We start from the raw sequence: 25,858 nt of genomic DNA on the forward strand, positions 1-25,858 counted from the left end.
TTTTTTCATATTAGAGTAATATATAATATTTATCTATTATTGATATATAGCTTTTATTTGCTTTTCGTATCAAATTTTATTTGTCTTCCATGTGGTGTTCCAAAACTCATCGAGGAAGAAGTATTTGTGCGTGTGTGTGTGAGGGGATTGTCTCCCTCCTCCTCGACCCCTGTCACTCTCTCATTTGTGGCAATATAGTAGAGAAGTAACATCCTGTGTATATCAGTGTATAGTAAATGGCAAAATAGAACGGCAATATTTTATTATTCACACTGGCGGAGTATGAATCGAGATGTAATTACTGTAAACATCCTTGAAGGTGCTAAGTGTTCTGTATAAAAATGACGATGACATGGAAACGAATTGAGGAACATTCGGGAGTAGGTGAGGACCAGTTTTCACATACGAGATTGAATAACCTGCCACTGTAAAATTCCAACATCCTGGGAGGTGCCCTCCCGAGTTCAGATAAATTCTCCTCGTTGCATCGTCGTAACGCACATTTTTGCAGGCCTGCGTTCGAATATCGAATTTCCAACTTAAATACCTCACGCATGATATTTTCGTGAATATCGAATATTTACGTGACAGTATTCAAATAATACAAATTGTCATAAAAGTATCGTGTTTCTGTAGTTTTAATCGATTTAGAAAAAGTTCCTTTGGTATATTTTTAGAAAATGACGTTAATTACTTCAAATCTTGTTTTTAATAATGTTAATGAATGTTTTATTGAAATGCATGTTGATTATCTGTTAAAGAAAAACACTGTACACACTATGTTTTACTCATATTTGTGTTTTGTCTCGAACTCAGTATGGAATTTATCAATATAGGTAGTATTTGAAAGTCAATTTAAAGATATAAATTTTACATGGTAAAAAACTTTTTTTAAATTATAGTGTAAAATTTAATAAATAAACAATGAAAAAATAGGTCAATAAAGAGCATGTAATTTTAGATCACAATTTCAAAATAATTTATTAATTACTAAGTAGGTATCAATTGGAATGTTTCAACTTAGTCTTCATCAACCACAATAAATTAATAAATAAAATGTTGAACTTTATTAATAGGCATGTAAACTCTCCAAAGAATTATCATCCTGACATTAATGTAGAAAGAGAGATGTTCCACAATTTAAATTTTGTCAAAATATTCTATGCATAATTCTGAAAAACTGTAATCCTGAAAAACTGGAATGCCAAAATCACAGACACATAGCCTATATTTATTTTTATATTTTATCACTTTATTTAGCGGTCCATAATTTTGCACACTCAATCCCGCACGCAATATGCTTAACGGTTGGAGAGGTTGTACAGATAACTGCGGAATGTGCAGATTGGTATTACGGCCGCAGCAAGTTTAAGGGTACATGTGGAATTTTTCCAAAATCCTACATACATATCCTATCAAAATCAACGAATACAGATAACTTAGTACAAGAGATCACAAACGTCTTAAGAGAATGGGGCCATCATTGGAAACATTTATATGTGGTATGTATAGAGTACTCATCATAGACAGTTTGCTTATTTCTATAAGTAGAGAGAATACTATAAAAAAGTAAACATGACTTGATAATTTTGTATGTATAGATTCATTCCGAGTACTTCAGAACAATGCAGCAGCAAATTTTGGATGCAATTGGGTACAGAAGCAAGATTTTGAGTGGGACTTTAACGGTGGATGAGTTAAAGGATATGAAGAGATTGGCAACAGCAAAGATAGACACTGGAAATCAGCTGTTAGGTTTGGATATGGTGGTTCGAGACGAGCATGGAAATATTTTGAATCCCATGGAGACAAGCACTATTCAATTGTATTACCATCATGAGACTGCTGCGGAGAGAATAAGAAAAGCGTGCAATGATACCAAGAAAAAACCTTATAAGCCACAAGTACCTGTATATTCACATATCTTCTTCGTCAGTGTGAGAAATTTTGTATGCAAAATGGCAGAAGATGTAGAGCTACTATTGACTTTATACGACGGCAGAGAGATGAAAGCTATCACGGAGAATTATGTGGTATCATGGAGTAAAGAGGGACTCGCAAGGGACATTGATCAGTTGCACAATCTTAGAGTATTGTTCACGGATCTTGGTTCCAGAGATTTAACAAGAGACAAAGTTTATTTAGCCTGTTATGTAATTAGAATAGGCGGTATGGAAGCCAAAGAACCAGATCACCGTCGCTCAAGTGTTACACAAGCCAATCAAACCAAAATCAAGAGCGCAGAAAGTATGAGGAGACCATTTGGTGTAGCCGCGATGGATATTACCTTATTCATTACCGGCAAGCTTGAGGGTGATGTTGAGCAACATCATTTTATACCTTTTATACAGTAAGTACATACTTGGATTTAATAAAATACTTTGGTTTTAATAAAATTAAATAATATAGCATTTGTGATTAAAGTGTCAAAGGAAAACATTATATGATAGTTTTTACAAAATTAAGGTAGAATTCTTTTTGTTGGTTTTCTGCTTGTGTTTCAGATGTTGTGAGAAGGATAGCCTTGATGGTACATTACGTAGAATTATTGCACAAAAAGAAGCAAATATTCAGAAACATGTCAATGGTAGTATTACCAATGTCACAGGGGGACAAGGATTATGGACTAGCTTAAAATTGCTAAGGGGTGATCCGAAACAGGTAAATTTTAAAATAAATATCTGTGAAATTATTTTCATTATGCTATAAAAGAAAAATATTGGCCTGTATTCAGAACGTGCTTACAACGATGTTAGCGTTCTAACATGCTATAGTTTACGTTATAGAATTTCAGAGAAAAAAGCGCACTTTTATCAATAAAAACGCGTTCTGAATACGGACCTATATATATATATATATATTTTTTTTTTTTTTCTAATGTTTTTGTAATACTTAAAAGGTACGTGATGAAAACCCACATTTGGTATTGGGTAATGTTGCTATCGCGCGTAAAATGGGATTTCCAGAAGTTATTTTACCGGGTGATGTACGCAATGATCTGTATCTAACATTAATTAGCGGTGAATTCAGCAAAGGCTCTAAATCTACAGACAAAAATGTAGAAGTAACGGTTAGTAAGAATATTAATTAAAAAAAAATTATATATTATGTATACACTTATACATATATATGAGTATTGGTAAATTTTAACAGGTTAAAGTATGTAATGAACATGGTATAGCAATTCCCGGAGTTATGACATTAGGTGGCGGTGTGTCTCCAATTGACGAGTATCGTAGCGTTATTTATTATCACGAAGACAAACCTAGATGGTGCGAAACATTTAAAATTGCCATACCTATAGAAGAATTTAAGCAGGCCCATTTAAAATTTACGTTTAAGCATCGTAGTTCTAACGAGGCAAAAGATAAGTCTGAAAAGCCATTCGCTTTAAGTTACGTTCGATTAATGCAACGCAATGGAACGACTCTACAAGACATACAACATGAATTGTTGGTTTATAAATTAGAACAGAAAAAGTACGAAGAGAGCGATATATCTTATTTTAAATTACCATCAACACGTGGAGAATTGGTATGATTATTTATTTGATAAAGAGATAAAAAAATTAATATCCTCAAATCTTGTACGTTTTATTTTATTTTTTTTCTTTATTTTTATTTTGTGTGTTTTAGGCTGAATTAAATATGGAGAAAAAGCCGAGCTTAGGATCGTTAACATTAACCAGTAAGGATAGCTTTTTAATAGCAACCAATATTTGCTCAACTAAATTAACCCAAAATGTAGACTTATTAGGTTTACTCAATTGGGCGTCACACAATACGGACTTAAAAGAATCCTTAGCTGCTTTAATGAAAGTTGATGGGGAGGAAATAGTGAAATTTCTGCAGGTAACAAATCTAATTTATTGAAAATGAAAATGATGTATACGTTATAAGAAATAACATTTTTATAAAGGACAATTATATTGTTTTTTTTTTTTAGGATGTTTTGGATGCTTTATTTAATATTTTAATGAGTAATTCAGACAGTGATGTCTACGACGACATGGTTTTTGAGTGCCTTTTATATATCATCGGTCTCGTGTCCGATAGAAAGTATCAGCACTTTCAACCAGTATTAGATTTATATATTTCTGAAAGTTTTTCTGCGACTCTCGCGTATAAGAAATTAATTGCGGTATTGCGCAAACGTATAGACAGCATCAGCAATGGCGATGGTCAGGAACGAGATTTATTGCTTAAGACAATGAAAAGTTTGCAATACTGCATGAGGTTTATTGTCGAATCTCGTCTTTTATTTACTGAGTACGTTTTACTTATTATTACATATATAATTTTTTTTATATGTTGTGCAATTATATAATAAATGAAATGTTTTATAAAATTATTTAAATACGCTGTATGACTTAAAAAACATTATTTTTAATGAATATATTTGTATTTTATTTTAAAAGGTTAAATCAAGATGAAGAAGAATTCTCACAAACCTTAACTGATCTCTTACAATCTATCGTTAATCTCATGAGTCATGAAACAGATGGTACTCTGTTGGTTCAAGGAGCCTGTCTCAAATATCTACCAACAACGATACCTCATTTATTAAGAGTTTATAGCGGCAAGCAATTGAGCACAATTTTAACAGATTTACTTGTGACTTTGCCAACGGGTAGATTAACTAAACAAAAAATGATGACAGTAAATGACATTGTTCACAGTCCACTTTTTTTAAATGCTGACTGTAGAGCAATTTTATTACCAAGAATTACTATACTTGTCAGAGATTTACTGGAATCCAAAGAGGAGGTAAGATGTTATAAAGTATGCGCTATTTTCTAATGCTATTTCTTAACTTACAGTTTAAGCGATATGAAATGTTCACATTATTTTTCTATCTCACACAAAGAATAATATTAGTTCATGTACTTATATATTTTCGCAATACATGATACGTCTTAACTACATAAATTTACATGTAACTGGATTTGATGAAATTCATGAACTTTCACTTACATTTATCATTCAATGTGACGTGCGATAAATGTCATTGTTCGTGCTTTCCGTGCAGCCTGCTGTCCCTCCGCCACGCATCTTTCTGTGAATCTTCTCTCTCTCTCTCTCTCTCTCTCTCAATCTTCTCTTTTTAAAGAGGATGTCTCTTCATTTTTATTTTTTAATTTGTAATTTTTTGTGTTCTAATTAAATTCTTTGTTAAACTATGGTACCTAATTTTTATACATTTAAAAAAAATTGCATTAGCTGAAAATATAACATGTTGAAAGACATCCTTTACATTTACTATCGAAAAAGCATGTAAAAAAGGAAATGTATATGACTCGAAAATGATTGAAACTTGGAATGTAGCATGTGTTTGTTTAGTGATGTTATTGTATAATGTTTATTCTGCATTTTGCGATTTTTCTGTAAAATTATTTGATATGAAGTTTATATAACATAGAAACCTCAAATTTATTAGAAAAAGTATCTATTTTTTTTCTAATGTATTATGAATAGTTTTCTAATATCGATATTTTATACTATGTTTAAAGATACTGCATCTTTTCTGCAGTTCTATATTTATATTGTGGTGTTGGAAAATTTTCAGTAATGTATAGTGTATACATCCTTAGAAAAAAATGGTATTGTTTTTTTTCAACTAACAAGGGTTGTTTCATTTTTTTGTACGGTTTGGTTTTGGTTAATGGCGTTTAAAGGGGCTATCGAGTACGCCTGGAAAGAGCGTGGCGAAGGTAGCCAGGCTGCTCGGCGAAAATCGGCATCGGCTCAACCAACATCGCGGCTACTCCGAAGAGGTAATTTTTGTCATAAATGCAGGAAATGTCTCCTATGTGGATAAATAATGTGTTTTATATGGCATCATGATTTTGAGACTATTTAATACAAAACTTTGATGTATCTGCACTTATATCTGTTGTGTTGCATTATAATTTTAGCATCGGTGATTCGAATTACGTGAGTTATTTTTTGTATGAATGTACAGATGCATAGTGTATCCGTATCACACACTAATTTAGATATATTAGATTTATATATTAATATTCTTTTTATTTATATTTTATAAACGTATACAGTATATCTGAAATTTTTCTAAACAAAAATTCCAAAAAAATCAACGAATTCAAATATCAGCTTTTATTTATATTAGACTTCTATATAGTTCCCTTCTCTCTCAATATACGCAGAGTAGAATGGCAGTACAGTTATGAATTGGAGTGCTTATATAGTGCTCCTTTTCCAGAATCGCCTTCATTTGATGCATCCCATTACATGTCTTGAATCACTGGTATATCATAAAAAAGTTATTTTAAGTATAATTTTATCTTGAAAAATATAAAAAAAGTACCGAGACGCGCTAAATCAAGTAAATACGGAAGGAGGAATGGAGATTACTATTGTCTGTCATTTGGCAAAAAAAAACTGTAAAACAGTCCTAACTGTGCAGACGCATTGGCGTGCGAATTTGTACCTGTAAGCCAAATTGTAAATTTGGCGTCAGTTAAAAACGATTCTGTAAGAGGAATATTATAATAGTTTTCAATCATTGTTTCACTTGTATGTATCGAAAGGGCAAAGGAATATGTAGAAGCCTGATATTTTAACAGCTGATGTGAATGATATTTAAATTTGTTGATTTTTTTAAAGAATTTTTGTCTGGAAGCTTTAAATATACTGTGTAAATATAATTTACAAAACAATCTACTTTTTATTGTTCTTTATATTTCTATAGGTGGAATTATGCGTCAAGATTTTATCTGACATCTTGGAACTGACTTTTAGAAAAGACATAGGTAGTACAGTATCAGATGTCAAGGAGATAATGTTAACAGCCTTACGAACCATTATACAGACGGTTATATCAATGGATAGAGAAAATCCCTTGGTTGGAAATTTAGTTTCAGTAATGTTGGCGATATTCAGGTATATTTAAGATTCTAAAACAATATATAACAAAAATGTAAAATATTGTAGGAAGAACAGAGACTGAAATATCTTTTTGTCCTTTTTAATCTCTTTTCAGACAAATGACACAACTCCATTATGAAGTGTATATCAATCATTTTGGAACCAAAATTGATTTACTTGATTTTCTTATGGAGATATTATTAGTCTTTAAAGATCTGGTTTCTAGAAGTGTATTTCCGGAAGACTGGTGTGAGATGATCATGCTTCAAAATAACATTATTTTAAATTCTTTACGGTATTTCTCAGCCACAATTAGAGATTATTTTTTTACTGAGTTTGAGCAACAAGCATGGTCAAATTTCTTTCATTGCGCTATCGCATTTTTAACTCAACCTGCCTTACAATTGGAGACGTTTACATCAGCGAAACGAAATCGTATTATTAAGCGCTACAAAGATATGCGCAGGTATGTCTCTTATGTAATATAATAATTACACAGAATGTTTCAAGGGTATCAAAATAAAACTAAAGACTCAAATAGAACACTTATAACATTAAGACAAATAATTCTTAGTTGATATATTTTATGTAAAATTTTGTATGTATAATATTTTATTATATATATTAAATATTGTATTAACAAATAAAACTATTATTTTCTCTTTTACTACATTACAGAGCAACTGTATTCGAAATTAGATCTATGTGGTTCAACTTGGGTCAACACAAAATATTGTTTGTACCCGCTTTAGTTGGTGCCATTCTTGAAATGGCATTAATACCTGATACTGAATTAAGAAAAGCTACTATACCTATTTTTTTCGACATGATGCAATGCGAGTACTATAGTTCACGTATAGTAGAAGGATATGGGGATACTAAGCGCGATCCTGCTCATATCAAAGCTAATTTTACAGAATATGAAAATGAAATGATTGCAAAACTGGATATTCTGGTATAGTATACATAATTTTATATATAAATACTGAAACGGAATAGTTTTAATCGAAATTTACTTTGATAATTAGAGAAAATAACTTAGATAATTATATTAGTGAAAAATTACTTCATGAAAATTGGATTTTTACAGGTTGAAGGAGGCAGAGGTGACGAACAATTTCGTATACTTTGGACTGACGTTATGGGTTCTTTATGTGAAAAACATTCTACAATGCGAGAGCAAGGTTTACGTTTCGTAGATACTATATCTAGACTCATGGATCGCCTATTGCAATATCGCGATATTATTCATGCCGAATCCCAAGAGCATCGTATGCTTTGTACTGTAAATTTATTGGAATTTTATTCTGAGATTAATAGAAAGGAAATGTATATTAGGTAAATGCAAAAATCTAGTAATTTTTATAAATCAAATTTATTTTAATTGTCTTTTAATTTAGGTCTGATTAAAAATATGATTAATTTAGATTTTTTAATATTCTAGACATTCCGTAAATATAAAAAGGCTTAATGTAAATATAATATATATTTATTAAAATATATTAAATAATTTTTTTACATTTTATAGATATGTGAACAAATTATGTGAATTACATCTAGAATGCGATAATTATACAGAAGCTGCTTATTCTTTAAAACTCCATAGCCAGTTATTAGCATGGAGTGATCAGCCCTTGTCACCATTATTAATATCACACAGGTAATATTACTAACCCAAATTAAGTAAATGGTTCATACAATATAAGCTTCTTCAGAGATGAAATCGATATTATAAAAATTATTATTTTTCTAGATATCCCTTATGTCAAACACATCGTGAATTAAAAGAAGCGTTATACAATGATATTATTGACTATTTCGATAAAGGAAGAATGTGGGAATGCGCTCTTGCTGTTTGTAAGGAACTAGTTTCACAATATGAAGAAGAAACATTTGATTATTTGCAATTGTCCGTCCTACTAATACGTATGGCAAAGTTTTATGATTGTATAGTAAAACAGTTAAGACCTGAACCAGAATATTTCAGAGTCGCATATTACGGCAAAGGACATCCTGCTTTTCTCCAAAATAAAGTATATACTTTCACGTATTTAACATTTTTTAATAATTCTTTATTTATTTTAATCTTTATTTAGTAAAATAACATATTTACAATATAGGTATTTGTTTATCGAGGAAAGGAATATGAACGACTTAGTGATTTTTGCACAAGAACACTAAATCAGCTACCAAATGCAGAGCAAATGAATAAATTATCTCCACCCACCACAGAAATGCTAGAATCATATCAACAGTATGTACAAATTAATAAGGTAGAGCCACTAATGGATGAAAAAAGGCATCGTCTAAGTGGTAAACCAGTTACTGCAGAAGCAGTTTTAAGGTGCGTACTTAACATATAATTTAGGTAAAATTTCATCAATTTTCTATATTTATGATTATGATTGTTTTTGTATTTTAGATATCATCGTGTGAATGATGTCCAGCGTTTTAGATTTTCAAGACCTGCTCCGAGAAAAGATATCATTTCAGTAAATAGCGATAAGGAAAAAGAAGTTAATACTAATACTAACAATAGCAATGAATTTGCCTCATTATGGTTAGAACGGACGGTACTTGTCACAAGCTACCCGTTACCGGGAATTCTTCGATGGTTTCCTGTAACATCTAGTGAGACATACTTAGTCAGCCCCTTGAGAAACGCGATTGAAACTATGGAAGCTACAAACACGGCACTGAGGGATCTTATTATTGCTAACAGGTTTGTATAATTGATATGAGTTATAATCTCATAATGCAACTTTTTCATTTAAAACTATTAACCTTTTAATTAATTTCTTAAAAATCAAAGTTTATATAGATCGGACTTTGAGATTGAATATGAAATCTATCTATTATAAGTATGATAAATTGTTTCTACACAGAATCATAAATATTATTCCATATTTTTTTATAATTTATAATGAATGTAACAAAGTGTTAAAATTGATTTACTTGTTTATTATATCTGTTATATGTCTATTATTTTACAATATAAATTTTTATGGAACTACTATTTGTGTTATACAGGAGTGATCCTAGTCTTCCATTAAATCCTTTGAGCATGAAATTAAATGGCATATTGGATCCAGCTGTTATGGGTGGTATCGATAACTACGAAAAAGCTTTCCTCAATGCTGAGTACAAAGATAGTCATCCAGAAGAAAGTTCAGATCTTCTTAAGTTAGAAGGGCTTATTGCAGAGCAAATCCCTCTATTGAGTGTAGGTCTGCAGTTACATAAAACACGAGCACCTACCGAGTTGGCACCGTTTCATCAACGTTTAGAGCAATGTTTTATGTCGATGCGTAATCAAGTAGAAGCTAAATATGGAAAAAGGGTAAGCTTTTAATTATTCAAATTAATATCTATCGAAATAATAATAATTTATTACTCACATTAGATTTTTAAATATATAATTTATTCTATAACACAGACCTGCGATTTACAAATTGAAAGCCTAACGCAAACTGTAACAATGCGAAGACCACCAATTTCGAGAGGAGATAATCACTGCCTGTCCGAGTCAAATATGAATAATTCAGAGTAAGCTTTTCCGTTCATTTTTGCACGGCATGTTTACAATTTTATTAATAAGTTTATATATATATATATATATATACATATATTGTAACTAACATAGATATAACTATTGCATAGCATGTTATTGCTATATCACAATCATCATTATTAAAATAAAGCACAATATTTTAAAAAGTTATTAACTGCCTTAAGAAATAACATTATAAAGCCAATTGTTTTTAACATTATCTTTACTTGTGCATTAAATGTCAAAATAACGCACTCATTCTGCGAGACATTTCTAAGCATTATTATAAATAAAAACAACATATACACAAAAATAGGCGTGTATATTATTTAAAATGTACAAAATCAAATATTGTTGATTTGAGAAATTTGTATAAACAGTAAATAGTTATATGGCTATTTTATAATTACCCCATTCAGCTGTGTAACTCGCTACAGGGTATCTTCACTTACAAGATCCCAAGTTGCAACGTTCAAGTCGCTTGCATCGTTCAATTTTAACAACAACACACCTTCGAGTAATACTCAAAACGTCAATTTATCAAGGTAAAGTCATCATACCAATGTTAACTTACTTCCAGCACTAACTAAAACTTAAAGCACTTTTCATAGATGAATTAGTGTAATCTCAATTATTCAAAGAAACAAAATATTACGTATTTATTAATTCATTAATGTATTTATACTTAGATCTTATATGAAATATACATATAATTATTCAATTTTAGTTAACAATCGTTAGATGCACGGATTTATATTATATTTACTATAAAAATATCACATTTTACATTGTAGAAGATAAATAATATAAAAATGCCGTTCAGAACACGTGATAGAAAAGAATGCAATATGATTTCAGGAATATTGCTGTTGGACCTGATAAACTCTCGCATAATACCTTATTATCCTTTCGTCGCACTTAATACTCCTATATAAATGTTCTCGTTCTTTTTACATTTTTTAATGAAAGCATCATGCATAATGCTTAATATTGTTTAATACTGCATATTGTTTATTTTTGCTTGTTTTTATTAATTTTTATACAATTAATATATAAATTAATATATATCCTATTACATATACTGCACTAATTTAATTCATTTTATTTTACATATATGTATATTCCGAGGGGGTAGAAAATTTATAAAACCATAAAATTACAAATACCGATGAGAATAAGCCATTTACGGTCAAGCTGGATTTTGAATGCTTCTATTAAAATATAAAGTATAAAACATAAAATTACAATTAGTATTGAATAAATAATATTAAAGTTTATATATAATTGGGAGGAAAGAACACAATTTTAAAAATAAGTAATTTAAAATGCAAATTTTGCAAAAGCATATAAAGCCTATTCTACAACTATGTAAACGTAATTGTAAGTGGTTGTAATTGTAAAAATTCATCAATCATATCCGAATGCGAGAAGAATATTTGACTGTGATTGGTTAATTCTTACAACTACAACTATTTACAACTACACTTGCGCAATTGTAGAATATAGGTTTAAGACAATAAGTCAATAAAAACTATTTTGAATGCCACGTAGTTATATTTCTATACATTATAGGTATATATCATTCTATGTATTTAATTCTAAATGTATACAAAAAGTGTATTTTATTTGTTTCTTTGTGATTATTATTGTGAGTATTTTTATATCTGTTTATTTATTTATTCTGCTTTTTATCTGCATGATTTTGTTTTGCATTTTTCATAATATCGTCATAAATATCCCTATAATATATATCTTCTTCACACACAACTGGCAATCTCTACTAAACTTCCTAAGTCTACAATAACTACGATAGGTAATTAAAAATACACTTGTGTTACGAGATTATTGCAAAGCTCGAATGGCATCGCAATTATTATTCGATATTTCTCTTACCACAGTGATCCCTCAACGAATATTAGCAGACGCATAACTTTTAGAAAATTTTATTTAACAATTATTGTAAATTTTAATTTATTTTTTTGTGAAAATTTCAATTTAACAATAATAAATTTTAATTTATTTTATTATAAAATTCAATCTCGCTTATCTACTCAATCATGAGTTGCATTGTTCAATTAATAGTTGATCTTTTTCTTTTTTATCTGTCCAGAGTTACAAATTTTCTCTTTTAAATAACAAAGACATCTTTAATCGCGCGAATATTTTTAATCTGTAGGAACAACTCTCTTCGTTCACACATCTTGTCAACGGCCTCTTTGCAAAAAGCATTGGGAAATCCGAGTCCAGGAACGTATAAGAAAAAAGATTCGAAGCGTAAAAGCTCGCGAAAGAGTGATTCTGCCACAGTGACAAAAACCGATCAACCGACCAGCCAGTGGTATACCACAACCGAAATATCTAGTTCAATTCAACAAGCAACATCGTCTGTTACATCGTTAATATCTAATTTACAATCAACGCATATATTCGAACTTCGACAAGAGGTAAAGACTTTGAACATTGCCTTGTTACTTATGACTTTGAAGTAAATATAATTAATAACTATAATTTTCGTTGCATACAGCTCACACCTAAACGTCCCTTGAGATCGGAAGCGGAAAAAGAAAAAAGAATGAGTAATCGTTGGTCTGGTCAATCTCACTACCTAAGAAATATCAACAATGGATTGGAATCAAGCGGTTTAGGGAAAGGAAATAGAGATAGCGTTGGCACAACCGATAGTACAGCATCTGAAGATGACCCACCACCACCTTTACCAATTAAAATGCGTGAAGCAGATTATTGTAATCTTTCAGAAGAATTGTCCACTAATCGATCTGCTTTGAATAATCTGAATAAGTCTTCGGGACAGTGGAAAAACAAATTACCGACGCCTACCGATGATGATGTAGACAGTCACTCTAAACCGCCAACACCTCCACCGAAACCAAAAAGAACGGTTCACAATTTGAACAAGAATACATTTGTCTCTAACGATGTCGAAAACTCACTTGTTGAGGATTCGTCGACCGCATAATATAATATAAAATTCTGCAGACATCTCACGTTGTTCACCTTGCCAAACATTGTGAACGAAATAAGCAATCATCCACGTTTATAAAAGCGTTCTTTCTATTTAATTTTTGTATTGTCAATATTTAGAGTTACCATTCATTAGAGTTAGCATTATAATATATTTCTTTGTGCCTTTCTTTCGCGGTTTAGGATAAGCTAATAAGTATACGCTACTGTGACACACATCCTTTACTCTGTACAACAGAAAGTATTACTTTTATATTGAACGAGCAATGTCATTGACAAAGGAATCCAAAGTTAATATGGATTTAAAAGATATAATATTTTATGATTTATAATACGCACATGTGACAAGGACTATAACGACGTCATTATCTGATACTATAGCAATGCATTTGTTATATTTCTATTCTTATATGTAGCGAAGTTTTGTGCTTCAAAGAGATTAAAGATTTTTAGATTATTGATAAAACGGAAAAAAGGAAAGAATTTGTGCTACATGACGATGAAAATTACAAAATTTGCTTTTAACAATCGTTTATTCTAAACAAGCACATTATTGAACGTTTTAATATTGCTTTATTATAACTTAAATGCTTGCTGTAATATCCATTACAATGCGTAGCAGACTATAGAAACGTCCATTTTTTTGCGATCAAAGACTTTATTTCAATATGACTTTGGATATATATATTCGTGGAAAATATATATTTTTTATAAATTTTGATATAAAAGGTATACATACATAGCTTTAATTGTAACAAAAAACTTTGGAAACATTTTACATTTTATACTAACCATTTTTTAACGGATTTGCTATCAATAATACAATATGCATTAAATATAATGGAAACAATTAATGTTTTGCAATTTTCTGTTTGTTATAATACTATAATTTATTTTACAAATTCGATTTTTATAACATGATTATGAGAGTAGTTATAATTTAATCGCGACATGTAGTTATTTAAATATTACCAAGAGCCATTGTGATCTAGTGGTAAAACAATTTATGTGTGTTAATGTTTATATAAGTCATTCATACTTGTTAACAACGAGACTATAGTCTTATATGTTAACTTAATTTTAAAAATATGAGAAGATATTGATTGTTTATAAATATATTCAACAAGTATGCAGCAAATAATGCATATGCTTTTTGCATATCTGTTTCATTCAAATGAATAATATAATGATTACATGATCGTAATACAGTCATATGATACCAAGTTGTTTTCTAATTGAGCACAAAATCAGAGTAAAAGTTTAAGTGAATTACAAGGAGTTATATAATAATCTATAATTTTAAAATTTAAAACTTCATAATCAATCAGGGTATTGATTTGTGTTGCTTTTTAATTACAGCATATTCTAAAAACTTACTTAGTAGAAACAGTCGTTTATACCGTTAATAACTTATTTATTATATTTTTCATCATTATTACTTGAGTCTCATGCCAAAGAGATTAGTGCTTTATTTATTAAAAGCGTTAGAGCATTATATGTATTGCTAATGAAAAATAGTATCGTATAATATATTTGATATTTATCTAATGCACTAAGCTATAAAGAATCGATAAACTAAAAAATAAAAAGTTCGATAGTTTGTCCATTATAATAATTAATGTAACAAAGATCTGTATTCAAAGTTATTGTTCTTATGTTAGTTCAACTTGTTTACTTATTTACGGAATAAGCTCCGAAAGAGAAAACAAATATATATGCTTGAACAGAGCATTTATGAATACAGTTCTTAGCTTGACACCAATTTTGTTATGTAATCGAAAAAATTGACAATATATTGATCCTAAAAATTAAGAAATTTAATATAGTGCCATTTGCTTTCCTAATTATATAATTAATTACTATTAGAAACTAATGTACCATCTTTGTATCTAAACAACTTTTTTTTATTTTTACATGATATACTGCACAACACTTTCATATCAAATCAATTTTTATTTAATATGCTTTAATTTATTTAACTACATTTACATATATCGACAGATATTAATTATAAACAAATGCCATTCAAATTATTAAATTCATACACACTATATAATACATTTCTTCAATATAAACAAAGTGATAACAAATATATATACATGCTATACAACAAATCAGTTTTATTTATAACAGATGAAATAATTTTACATCCCAAGAATCCCTACTTTTTAATAAGCAATATAGTTACACACGCGCGTGTTCACACACACACACACACCCCTTTTATATATTATTGACTAATTATTTGCTATAAAAATATATTTTATGCTGTTTGTTTTATGAAAGAAATTTTACAGTGACATTTAGAAATTTAATTTTACGAAATAATTAATGCATGCATGTTTTATAATAAGCATATTAATGATGTTAAAATATGATAAAAATAAATTCGGAAAATAAATCGACTTATAATTTATTTTCCCCACGCAATAATTGTATCATTTAAATAATATCATTTATTTTATTTAATTACCATTCTTTTTAGTTTTTCTTAAAATAGGTTTAAAATAAATTTATTAAGTTTATCGCCAAAATAGTTAATCATATATTACTATTTTATAAAAAATATTTATAAAATATAAATACTTAATTTTATAATTATAATAGGAATTAGGCCAGATAATAAAATAACAAATAGTATGAATTTATAATAGATATCATCTTCATTTAAATTAATAATAATGAATAACATCTATTATTGACTTACTACTAGTTATTATAATAATGCCATCAATAGTAAAATAGCACTTATTTTAAATCTGCTATTTAACTTTGGTTGGAAGTATGAGAAAATACATCTTCCGTTTCTTCATACTTGTATATCTTTCTTTTTCATTCTCTTAATGTAGTCTTTTTAATTGAATTCACAGATACATGAATATGCACACGCGTATGTCTTATTTATATATTAAATTCATAATCATATATTATACTGACATGCAATCGCAATATAGAACGCTAAAAATCTTTACATTTTATATATGTAAAATATAAAAGTAGAAAATATATATATTGAGATGCTATTCAGTTTTAATAGAAAAATAACATAATGCAATCGTGTGCACAGTACTCTTAAAGGACTGGTAATCTGGGGTGCTAAGTTGTCATTTCGCTAAGTCTTAAGAAAAATTAATAAATATTTTGTTTCTCTTTTAACTACAGGAAAAACTAAAACAATTTTTTCTAATAGACAAGGGAACATTAATGCATCTAAAATGTTTGACTGTTCAATAATTTCATATTATAAATAATCAAAAAGTTTCTTGATGCTACATACATTCACATGCAAAAAATATCACACGCTTTAATAATTACACATTCCGCACATAAATAATAAGTTCGTAATGCCTTTGCAATCAACGAACCTTATTACTAAAAATTATAGCAAATATTACATTTACACTTCAAATGAAAACTCGAATCTCTCAAGGCATAAGCCACACAGCACACAAATTCATTTAAAAATTATATTAAAAAGTTACTTGTGTAATTGCAAATATACAATATTACATCATCTCACGTAATGTCAGAATGCCAATTATTTGTATTTACTAATTTAGCAAAAAAGTGCAAACTGTTATATTTGCAAACATATCTATATCTAAAATTTAATAATGCAAACTAAAGGGATACAACAATTTTCTTCATTATAATTATGATGTATATGAAAATGATATGTAACAGAGAAGCCAATTGAATTAAATAATTTTGTTTAAACAGACAAATATCATGTAATATGAAACAATGACTAGAAATGATATTACTATTTATTCGACTTTTAATCGTTTACTGAATTCTTCTTGCTGCTTTTCTCTCCATTCCTTCTTTGGCTTCATCCTCTTCAGTTGGCCGTCCCTATCATTCATAAAATAAGTATATCAATTTTATTTCCAATTCCCATTTCTTACAAAACTTTAAACTAGTGTCGAACATACCATTGCAGATCAACAAGACCACCTTGCCGCGCTATCACAGATTTCACTCGATTCGCAAAATCAATGGCACTCTCTCCTTCTTTCCTATGCATTGGAGGGAGATACCATACATCGCAAACTATAGCCCAGCTAGACATCATCATATATAAATATTGTAACATCGAATATCGACTGCTGTTCCAAAATGCATCTCCAAATCTTGGGTCATACTATATATTTAAAAAACAAAAACAAAACATTTTAACAATATTGAAAAAATTTGTCTCTTTTTTAAATATATGACTTTTGCAAATGACATCTTGCGTTGTGGCTGTATGCTCATTTCTATTTATGAATATTGAAAAATATTGTACAAAAGTATATGTGTAAGAAATACAATAAAAAATTACTTTTATAGCTACAGGATAAACAATGCTGTCCACTTCAAAACTGCCTTTTTTGAATTGCATAACTGATGTATTGTTGATACAGGTACCCTCCGGGAATATGAGTATCGGTGGGTTTGTAGGATCAGATACGTGTTTCTTTAGCCTGCAAAAAGTGTAATGTATTAATAACTCATACAGAATATGAAACTAATAATCTATGTAGAATACAAAATAGGTATGACAGAAAAACATAATTGCGTATAAGTAATCATACCTTATCGCAACTGCTTCTCTATCTTTGACCTCAGAACGTTCAAACCATATATGTGGAGAGGCACGGGCAAGAGCTCTTTGTAACAATCCTAAGAAACCTCCATGCCTCTGACCTATCTATAATAAGAAATGTAAATAAGGTGTCTGATATATATTTAAAAATTATACTATATTGTTCTCAAAAATTCGTACACTTTTTACGAATTACAGATAATGAAGATCATTAAGAAAAAAAATTTCATTAATTATAATCGTTGAAAAATATAACATACAAAATATTTCTTAAATAATCAAAATAATAAACCGTGTTTTTAATATAAATTTCTTTAACATAGATATCCTTTATTTTCATATATAAAAATCATAAAATTATAATAAGTATAGATTTTTTCGGGTATGTTAAGTTAGCACCCCAACTATAGTACTCAGGAGTTCTGATTAGAGTTCCCACTTCCTTTTGACGAGACGAAGAATTCCCTATTAGTTAATAACAAGAGTTCCGCTCAATAAACATTTTTTAAAAATGGGGTGATAACTTTTTATCGAATTTAAAGGTGGAATAGTTCTGAGCGGCTTAATAGCTTCAATTTGCGATTGCCTAGAGTTCCTGATATGTAAAAAATTTTTGAATAATAAAAAAAAAATTAAAAATTTTTGAAAAATTAATTTTTGAATACAATAGTTCTGATGATAATTCTTGCTTCTTTTTGACGATACGAAGAGTTCCCTATAGTTAATAACAACAGTTCTGCTCAATAAATATTTTTTTTGCATTTTTTAAAAATGGGGTGCTAACTTTTTATCGAATTTCAAGGTGGAATAGTTCTGAGCGGCTTAATAGCTTCAATTTGCGATTGCCTAGAGTTCCTGATATGTAAAAAAAATTTTTGAATAATAAAAAAAAATTAAAAATTTTTGAAAATTAATTTTTAGATACAATAGTTCTGATGATAATTCCTGTTTCTTTATGACGATACGAAGAGTTCTCTATGATTTTAATGACATATGCGCTTAATAATCATTTTTTAATAATTTTTTAAAAATGAGGTGCTAACTTTTTAACGAAATTCAAGGTCGCATAGTTCTGATCAGCTTAACAGAACTATTTTGTGAATACCTAGAGTTCTTGATACATAAAAAACATTTTTGAAATATAATAAAGTTTAAAAAAAATAGTGGAAATCTTTGAAAATTTTTTTGAGAGTACCGAGTAGTTCTGAGTAGCGTTTCTTATAGTACTCGACGAGTTCTATCGAAAATTGTAAGGTGAAAAAGCGATTGGACCAAAATTTTGACCAAAAATTTTTTTCGAAGTCCCACGTCGGAAAATTTTTTGGGAGTACCGAGTAGTTCTGTTCGGAGTTCTGGACAGTTCTCGGCGAGTTCTGTCGAAAAGTATCAGGGCTCAAAGCGATTGGACCAACGGTTTCCGAGATATATTCACTCTAAAAATTGTTGATCTTCCGACAAATGTCGCTGTATCTTGCAAACCGTTGGTCCAATCGCTTTTTCACCTTACAATTTTCGATAGAACTCGTCGAGTACTATAAGAAACGCTACTCAGAACTACTCGGTACTCTCAAAAAAATTTTCAAAGATTTCCACTATTTTTTTTAAACTTTATTATATTTCAAAAATGTTTTTTATGTATCAAGAACTCTAGGTATTCACAAAATAGTTCTGTTAAGCTGATCAGAACTATGCGACCTTAAATTTCGTTAAAAAGTTAGCACATCATTTCTAAAAAATTATTAAAAAATGATTATTAAGCGCATATGTCATTAAAAATCATAGAGAACTCTTCGTATCGTCAAAAAGAAGCAGGAATTATCATCAGAACTATTGTATTCAAAAATTAATTTTTCAAAAATTTATTTTTTTTTATTATTCGAAAATTTTTTTTACATATCAGGAACTCTAGGCAATCGCAAATTGAAGCTATTAAGCCGCTCAGAACTATTCCACTTTGAAATTCGATAAAAAGTTAGCACCCCATTTTAAAAAAATGCAAAAAAAATATTTATTGAGCGGAATTCTTGTTATTAACTATAGGGAACTCTTCGTCTCGTCAAAAGGAAGTGGGATCTCTAATCAGAACTCCTGAGTACTATAGTTGGGGTGCTAACTTAACATACCCGATTTTTTCATGCTATTTTTGCAAAGAAAAAATCAATGTCAAATACATATACTTCATCAAATCTGTAACCGATGAGAAAAGAGAACGCGTTTTCGAACATTTTAATAAAGCAACAATGAAAAGCAACAAAACTATTGGCAATAATGAAATGCTAGCATGTTTATAAAGTTACAGAATACATCGTTTTAAAGATATTCGCAAAAGTATTATGGATAAGCAAAGCAAAAGAATTGTGTTTGTGTAAAAAAGCAGCTGTAAAAAATATTCCTATCCATTAGCGACCTATTGGAAACATACCAATGAATAACAGTTATCACACATAAGTACGAGTACGTCAATAGGAGATGTGTGATTAGCTACACATATGCCTCTGACAGGGCGGTTCTCTGGATTGTTGTAGGTGATGACTGAAGACAGAGCACTGGATAAGACAGCAAAGCACATTATGGAGACTTTGTAGTTGAGCCACCGCTTGAAACTACCCTCGGGAACGTAGCCCACTACTGCAGTACACACTGTCAGCCACATCACCTGTAAACCACAAGCTTTGCACCTGAGAAACGTGGGATTCCCTCTCTATCGTTGCTGAGTAGGTATTACCTGTAAACCAAAGTTACAGGACACGTTACCTGTAACATTTACCAGTAATGTGCAATAACTTCTGTAACATTAGTAACAAACTTCTGATCCTCGATCATATATTATTAGGGTGATCATAAGGTATATTTGTGAAGTAGGACATTTGTAGTGAAAAAGTAGTACAAAAGTAGTACACCACCGACCAAAAAAAAAAAGATAAAATAAATAAACATACAATGCATGACATGAACCGGCTTTTGGTATACATGACATTGCATCAATTATATATTTCATGTTTTACTGTTAAACACTTTTTTCATCTCTTTTTACCTTCTTTATAAATAAAAATTTTCAATCCTATTATTTATTACAAGAACATTTTAATCACGAGTTTTAACACAAGTTTTTTCGTTAAAATATTACATCATTAACGACTTACTGTAAATCATAATATTTATATTGTAAATATAATTGTAATAAGTCTAATGTAAAGTCACTTACATTTATTATTTCTTATATTTATCTGATCTACCAATCTCACTCAGATAATAAATCTTTTTGAAGAAGATGTGCGTAAAATTCTGAACACGTAACATGTTTTAGGTTGAATTGCACTAACATCATTCCTCTTACAGATTCTAAAAGCAGTCGATTTCTTTCATCAGTCCATTGACTTGATATTAACTAGATATTCACGAACTCGGCTAGGGCATTTAAGAGAGAGAAGCTGAGTACAAAAAGTGCAAGCTCGTTATCCAGTCCCAAAAGTAGTACAAAAAAAGAGTGCACATAGAAAACCCGCCCGGACGCTCCCGGACGCCCACAAAAAGAGTACAGTCCGGGAAAAAGAGTACGGATGGTCACCCTATATATTATGAAAAATGATCCGACTAAAATCACATTGTTTTGTTACGTAATAGAAATCACGAAACATGAAGAAAATATTATCCTTTATATTCAGTGTTATATATCATGGATAAAAAACCATATACTGTCTGTTTCATACAGTTTTTTAATAACATGAATTATATGAATATCACGATATGTACGTATGTTACAAATATAAAATGTCAAACATATGAATATGATAATTTGTTCTGGTATCATTCCCAAATCCCAAATATGACAAAATTAAAATAATGCAAAGCTATTAACGAATAGAAAATATGTTCGCTGTGACGAAACAATGGTAATGCGTTGCTTGAAATCAGCTTATAAATATATTGCTCCGTCTACGATATATTACCAAAGAGAAAGTCGTTTGCGTGGATAAAATGCAGGCGTCGATGGTAGACGTATGATTCGACACGCACACTCCTCCATTCTTTGGTTTGTATTCTGGATTGTGGATCGTGATCATACTCGACATAGAACGGGATATTATCCTGAATGCAATAAGGGAGCCCTGGTTGTTCGCCCAAAGTTTTATGCGGCCATTCGGCAGAAAGCCGATTAAAAATGTTACGAATACTAGATATAATACCTAAGAAGCTTTGACATTAGTACGTATACAATTGTAAATTTATGACAAATATCTTAAACTTAATTTGACAGCACCGCAAATCTAAAACGTATGTCAAAAATGCAAAAATATTAAAGATGCATTTAACTTTTTTGCAGGAGATTAATATCTGCTATAAATTTTATTACCTAAAGGAAATTGATTTTATATCGCTAAATAAATAGGATCGTATCAGGAAACTATCGATTATTTATCAATTTTTGGCTACTATTATATGTTCAGCATTATTATAATAAGCATAATATATAAAATAAATATCAAACTTACCCCTACAAAGCAGATAAATATCCTTAAAGGTAGCAGGAAACAATAACGCATAACGAATCCGAATATCCATATAAATGTTAATTTCCAGGAGATAAATTCGTAGTGTCTATTCGTTCGAGTTAACAAGTTCCAATTCTACAAGACACATTCACACATTATCCAAACATGTTAATTATCAATATGCAAATTATACAAATAATTATTACAGTCTATAAAATATTACCTTAAGTTCTTCAGCTTCAAAGCGTGAAGTCACTTCGTCTTCTATAATTGCTTCAACGCCGGCTCTGATGTAATCCAAACAACTTGTCGCAAATCCGATTTGCGTTTCAAAAGAGTTTCTCTGATTAAGGTTATCCTGAAATATTCAGAAATAATTGAGAAAAATAGGATTAATTTTTTTATTTAGTAAAACTTAATAAAAATATAATCTATTCTATAATTTTCCATTAATTTACCTCTTTGTCATCCATTATTGATGGTTTATGGTCGTTTTTCAGGTTCGATTCGTTAACATAATTTTTGTAATTATGCATTTCCGGCTCAGGGACCAAGATTAAGTCTTTCGACCTGGCTATCACCGAATTACTTATATTCCCATTTTGCATTTTAGGTGATGTTATCGTAGAATCTTTTTCCGTGATCGTTTGTGACTCACATTCCTCTTCTGTGCTAAGATCCTCATTTGGATCCCGAGTACCATTTCTCTTCTTCACATTTTCTATGTTTTGTCGGCCGTACTGTAATACGATAAACGTGGTCAGTTATCAAGCGTATAACACGTTAATTATTTACATCTTTGTTGTGTATAAGGATTATTAAAATTCTAGCTGTAAAGCTTTAACAAATATTAGAGTTTGTATAATTCTAATAAATAAATTCTTTTACGATTGACTTTATACCTTAAAACTTTCTTTCTTAAATTTTTTATAATGTTGAAAAACATACTGTTATTACTAGTTTTATTGAAAAATTTAATTTAGTTGCAAATAAAGAAAGATTATTTATCAAAGTGAAAATTATATCTGATAAAACAATTTAGGTAAATTATACTGTGGACTGTGGATTAACAAAAATATGTTTTGTGAGACTTCGAAGAATGCAACAATAATTATATCTAAAGAAACAAAATTGAACCTAATTGTTTCAATAAATTTCAAATATTGAAATATTCAATTTTAAAATAGAATTTTAAAATATTAGCATTAATTATATAATAAATATAATAACACTTAAAAAAATCTTATTTCATATATTTTTAATCTGAGATAATAATTTGTTTATCAATTAAATTAACGTGTGTTGACATATTGTATAAATATGGGTAGAAAAAATCAATTAAGGAAAATTAGATTAAGAATTATAGATTAAGAATAATTTATAGATTTTACTTTCTGATATAATTTTATTACTATTAACTGTTTAGAATAGTTATTTTATTTTGTATAGAATTGTTATTTGCAACACTAATTTATTTGATTGTCGTTACTACGAAATCCGTTTCAATTTATGAAGAGAGAAATGAGGTAAGGGGAAGTCATCCTACATACAACAAGTTGCGTAATACAAAAATACTTTATTATTGCAGGTCTGTAGGAAATAGTAAAAAAACAGATGCACGCAATATTAATCTATATGTGCGTCCAAAAACGGTATATCATCAAAAACAGGGAATGGAAGTAACTCGTTACTTGTAACGAAGTTACAGTTACAAGTTACTTTTTTGGTAACTTTGCTGGTAACTGCGTTACTTTCTTTTTTTGGTAACTGTAACGGTAACGAGTTACATTTTTTGGGTAACGGTAACGAAATTTACAGTTACTTTTGTCGTTACTTTGCACACGATTGAACACGGTTCGATTGGATACATGCTATTTATAGCGCTTATCAATAAGAATTGAAACCCCTTAGACATTATGATTCAGTAATTATTTTACACTTCTATTTTCTATGTAATACATAGGACATACAAATATTTCAGTTTGCTGCATATTTTACAGGTTTTAGAATTACAAAATTGTGTTTAAAAAAAATTAAAAAATTAATTAAATAATAGTAAAATGAGAAGGGCTACGAACCCAAAAGCGAAACAGTTTAAAAGACGATGACAATAAGTGTCGAAACGTCGCTTGTTTTTATCTTGTTTTATCCATGTTATTGTTCTAATATATTTGGTATTTATACATTTAATTACATTGTCATCGTCGTTCTTATCGGAAATAAACTGTTTCATTTTTGGCTCGTAACCCTTCTCATTTTACTTTTATTTAATTTATTATTTGAGCCATTCTACATTGTTTTTTTTTTTTTTAATAAAACTATATATTTGTCAGTATTACAAAAAAAAAAAAATGCAAAAGTACATTTTTTAATTGATTTTAAAAAAGTAACGGAAAAGTAACGAAAAGTTATTTTCCAAGTAACGGTAACTGTAACGAGTTACTTTTAAAAAGCGATAACTGTAACTGTAACTAGTTACATTTTTTACTCGGTAACGAGTAACTGTAACTAGTTATTTTTAAAAAGTAACTTTCCATTCCCTGATCAAAAATCAAAGAGTAGCATCAAAGATCTTTGATAGGATCAAAAATAAGATGCATTCTTTACCCTCTATGAGAACATTAATCTTCGGAAGGTTAATTTCAATAATTATTATCTCTCATTAGAGACTTTGATCTTCGTTCACTGATCGATAATGGCAAGATAACATTAAAAACTTCAATGATGAGTCAGGAGCAAATTCCAGAATAGTAATCGACCGCGTGAACATTGCGTGTCCAAAATAATTAGTAATCACTCTGACATAAGCATATTTTGATATAATAAAAATTTAATAAATTATAACGGTTAATAACTATCTGAGACAAAATAAAATTATTTTCTGAATATTTACAATAATTCATGATAATTGATTATTATTTTTGTTAATAAAATTTGTTAATTAAATAATATATAATGTTTACTCAGTCTCATATCTTGTTAAAAAATGAAAAATAACATTTTAGTCTAAAAGTATTGATTTATTTATGTATGCAATTGTTAAAATTAACTCAAACAAAGAAAATTTATTTGAAAAATGAGTTTTTCATTATACATTGATCAGACTACTTTTATTGAATTGATATGCTAAACATTACAGTGTGCGTAATTATCTGGTATGTGTATTCAAGTGCATTAATTAATTCCGCAGACAAACATATCACGTCACTCCTTCTGTTTATTGAACTGGCACTTATTCAGTGTGTTTGCACCAGGTAAATTAATAAGAGCATTATTTGTCTCTGGCATTGAGAGTTATTAAGAATCGTAATAAATAGAAAGAGAAAAAGAAATAAGGAGGGAGGAAGGGAGGGAGGGAGGG

At 29.4% G+C, this 25,858-nt stretch overlaps 2 protein-coding genes across 2 annotated transcripts; one reads left to right on the top strand and one right to left on the bottom strand.

The window, feature by feature from the left end:
- The first annotated feature begins 341 nt into the window (after nt 1-341).
- On the top strand, nt 342-13,805 carry mbc (dedicator of cytokinesis protein myoblast city). The gene is made up of 23 exons (XM_018551516.1): nt 342-384; nt 1,261-1,502; nt 1,602-2,350; nt 2,505-2,661; nt 2,900-3,070; nt 3,154-3,534; nt 3,636-3,851; nt 3,946-4,268; nt 4,418-4,766; nt 5,675-5,773; nt 6,709-6,899; nt 7,000-7,350; nt 7,563-7,839; nt 7,975-8,222; nt 8,413-8,544; nt 8,638-8,917; nt 9,005-9,228; nt 9,307-9,606; nt 9,915-10,224; nt 10,321-10,430; nt 10,872-10,979; nt 12,611-12,878; nt 12,959-13,805. The coding sequence occupies exons 1-23, from the start codon at nt 342-344 to the stop codon at nt 13,409-13,411; spliced, it is 5,982 nt and encodes a 1,993-aa protein (XP_018407018.1). The 3' UTR covers nt 13,412-13,805.
- Nucleotides 13,806-17,183: 3,378 nt separating this feature from the next.
- Nucleotides 17,184-23,237, bottom strand: Gpat4 (Glycerol-3-phosphate acyltransferase 4; the record flags this gene model as incomplete). The annotated part of the gene is made up of 9 exons (XM_018551512.1): nt 17,184-17,271; nt 17,352-17,560; nt 17,741-17,882; nt 17,994-18,109; nt 20,427-20,660; nt 21,955-22,191; nt 22,498-22,632; nt 22,721-22,855; nt 22,956-23,237. Coding segments are annotated over 9 exons (1,578 nt in total), but the record flags the coding sequence as incomplete, so codon positions are not given.
- Nucleotides 23,238-25,858: the final 2,621 nt, after the last annotated feature.

Source organism: Cyphomyrmex costatus, unplaced genomic scaffold (assembly GCF_001594065.2).
Source record: "Cyphomyrmex costatus isolate MS0001 unplaced genomic scaffold, Ccosl1.0 scaffold141, whole genome shotgun sequence".
Taxonomy (NCBI): Eukaryota; Metazoa; Arthropoda; class Insecta; order Hymenoptera; family Formicidae; genus Cyphomyrmex; species Cyphomyrmex costatus.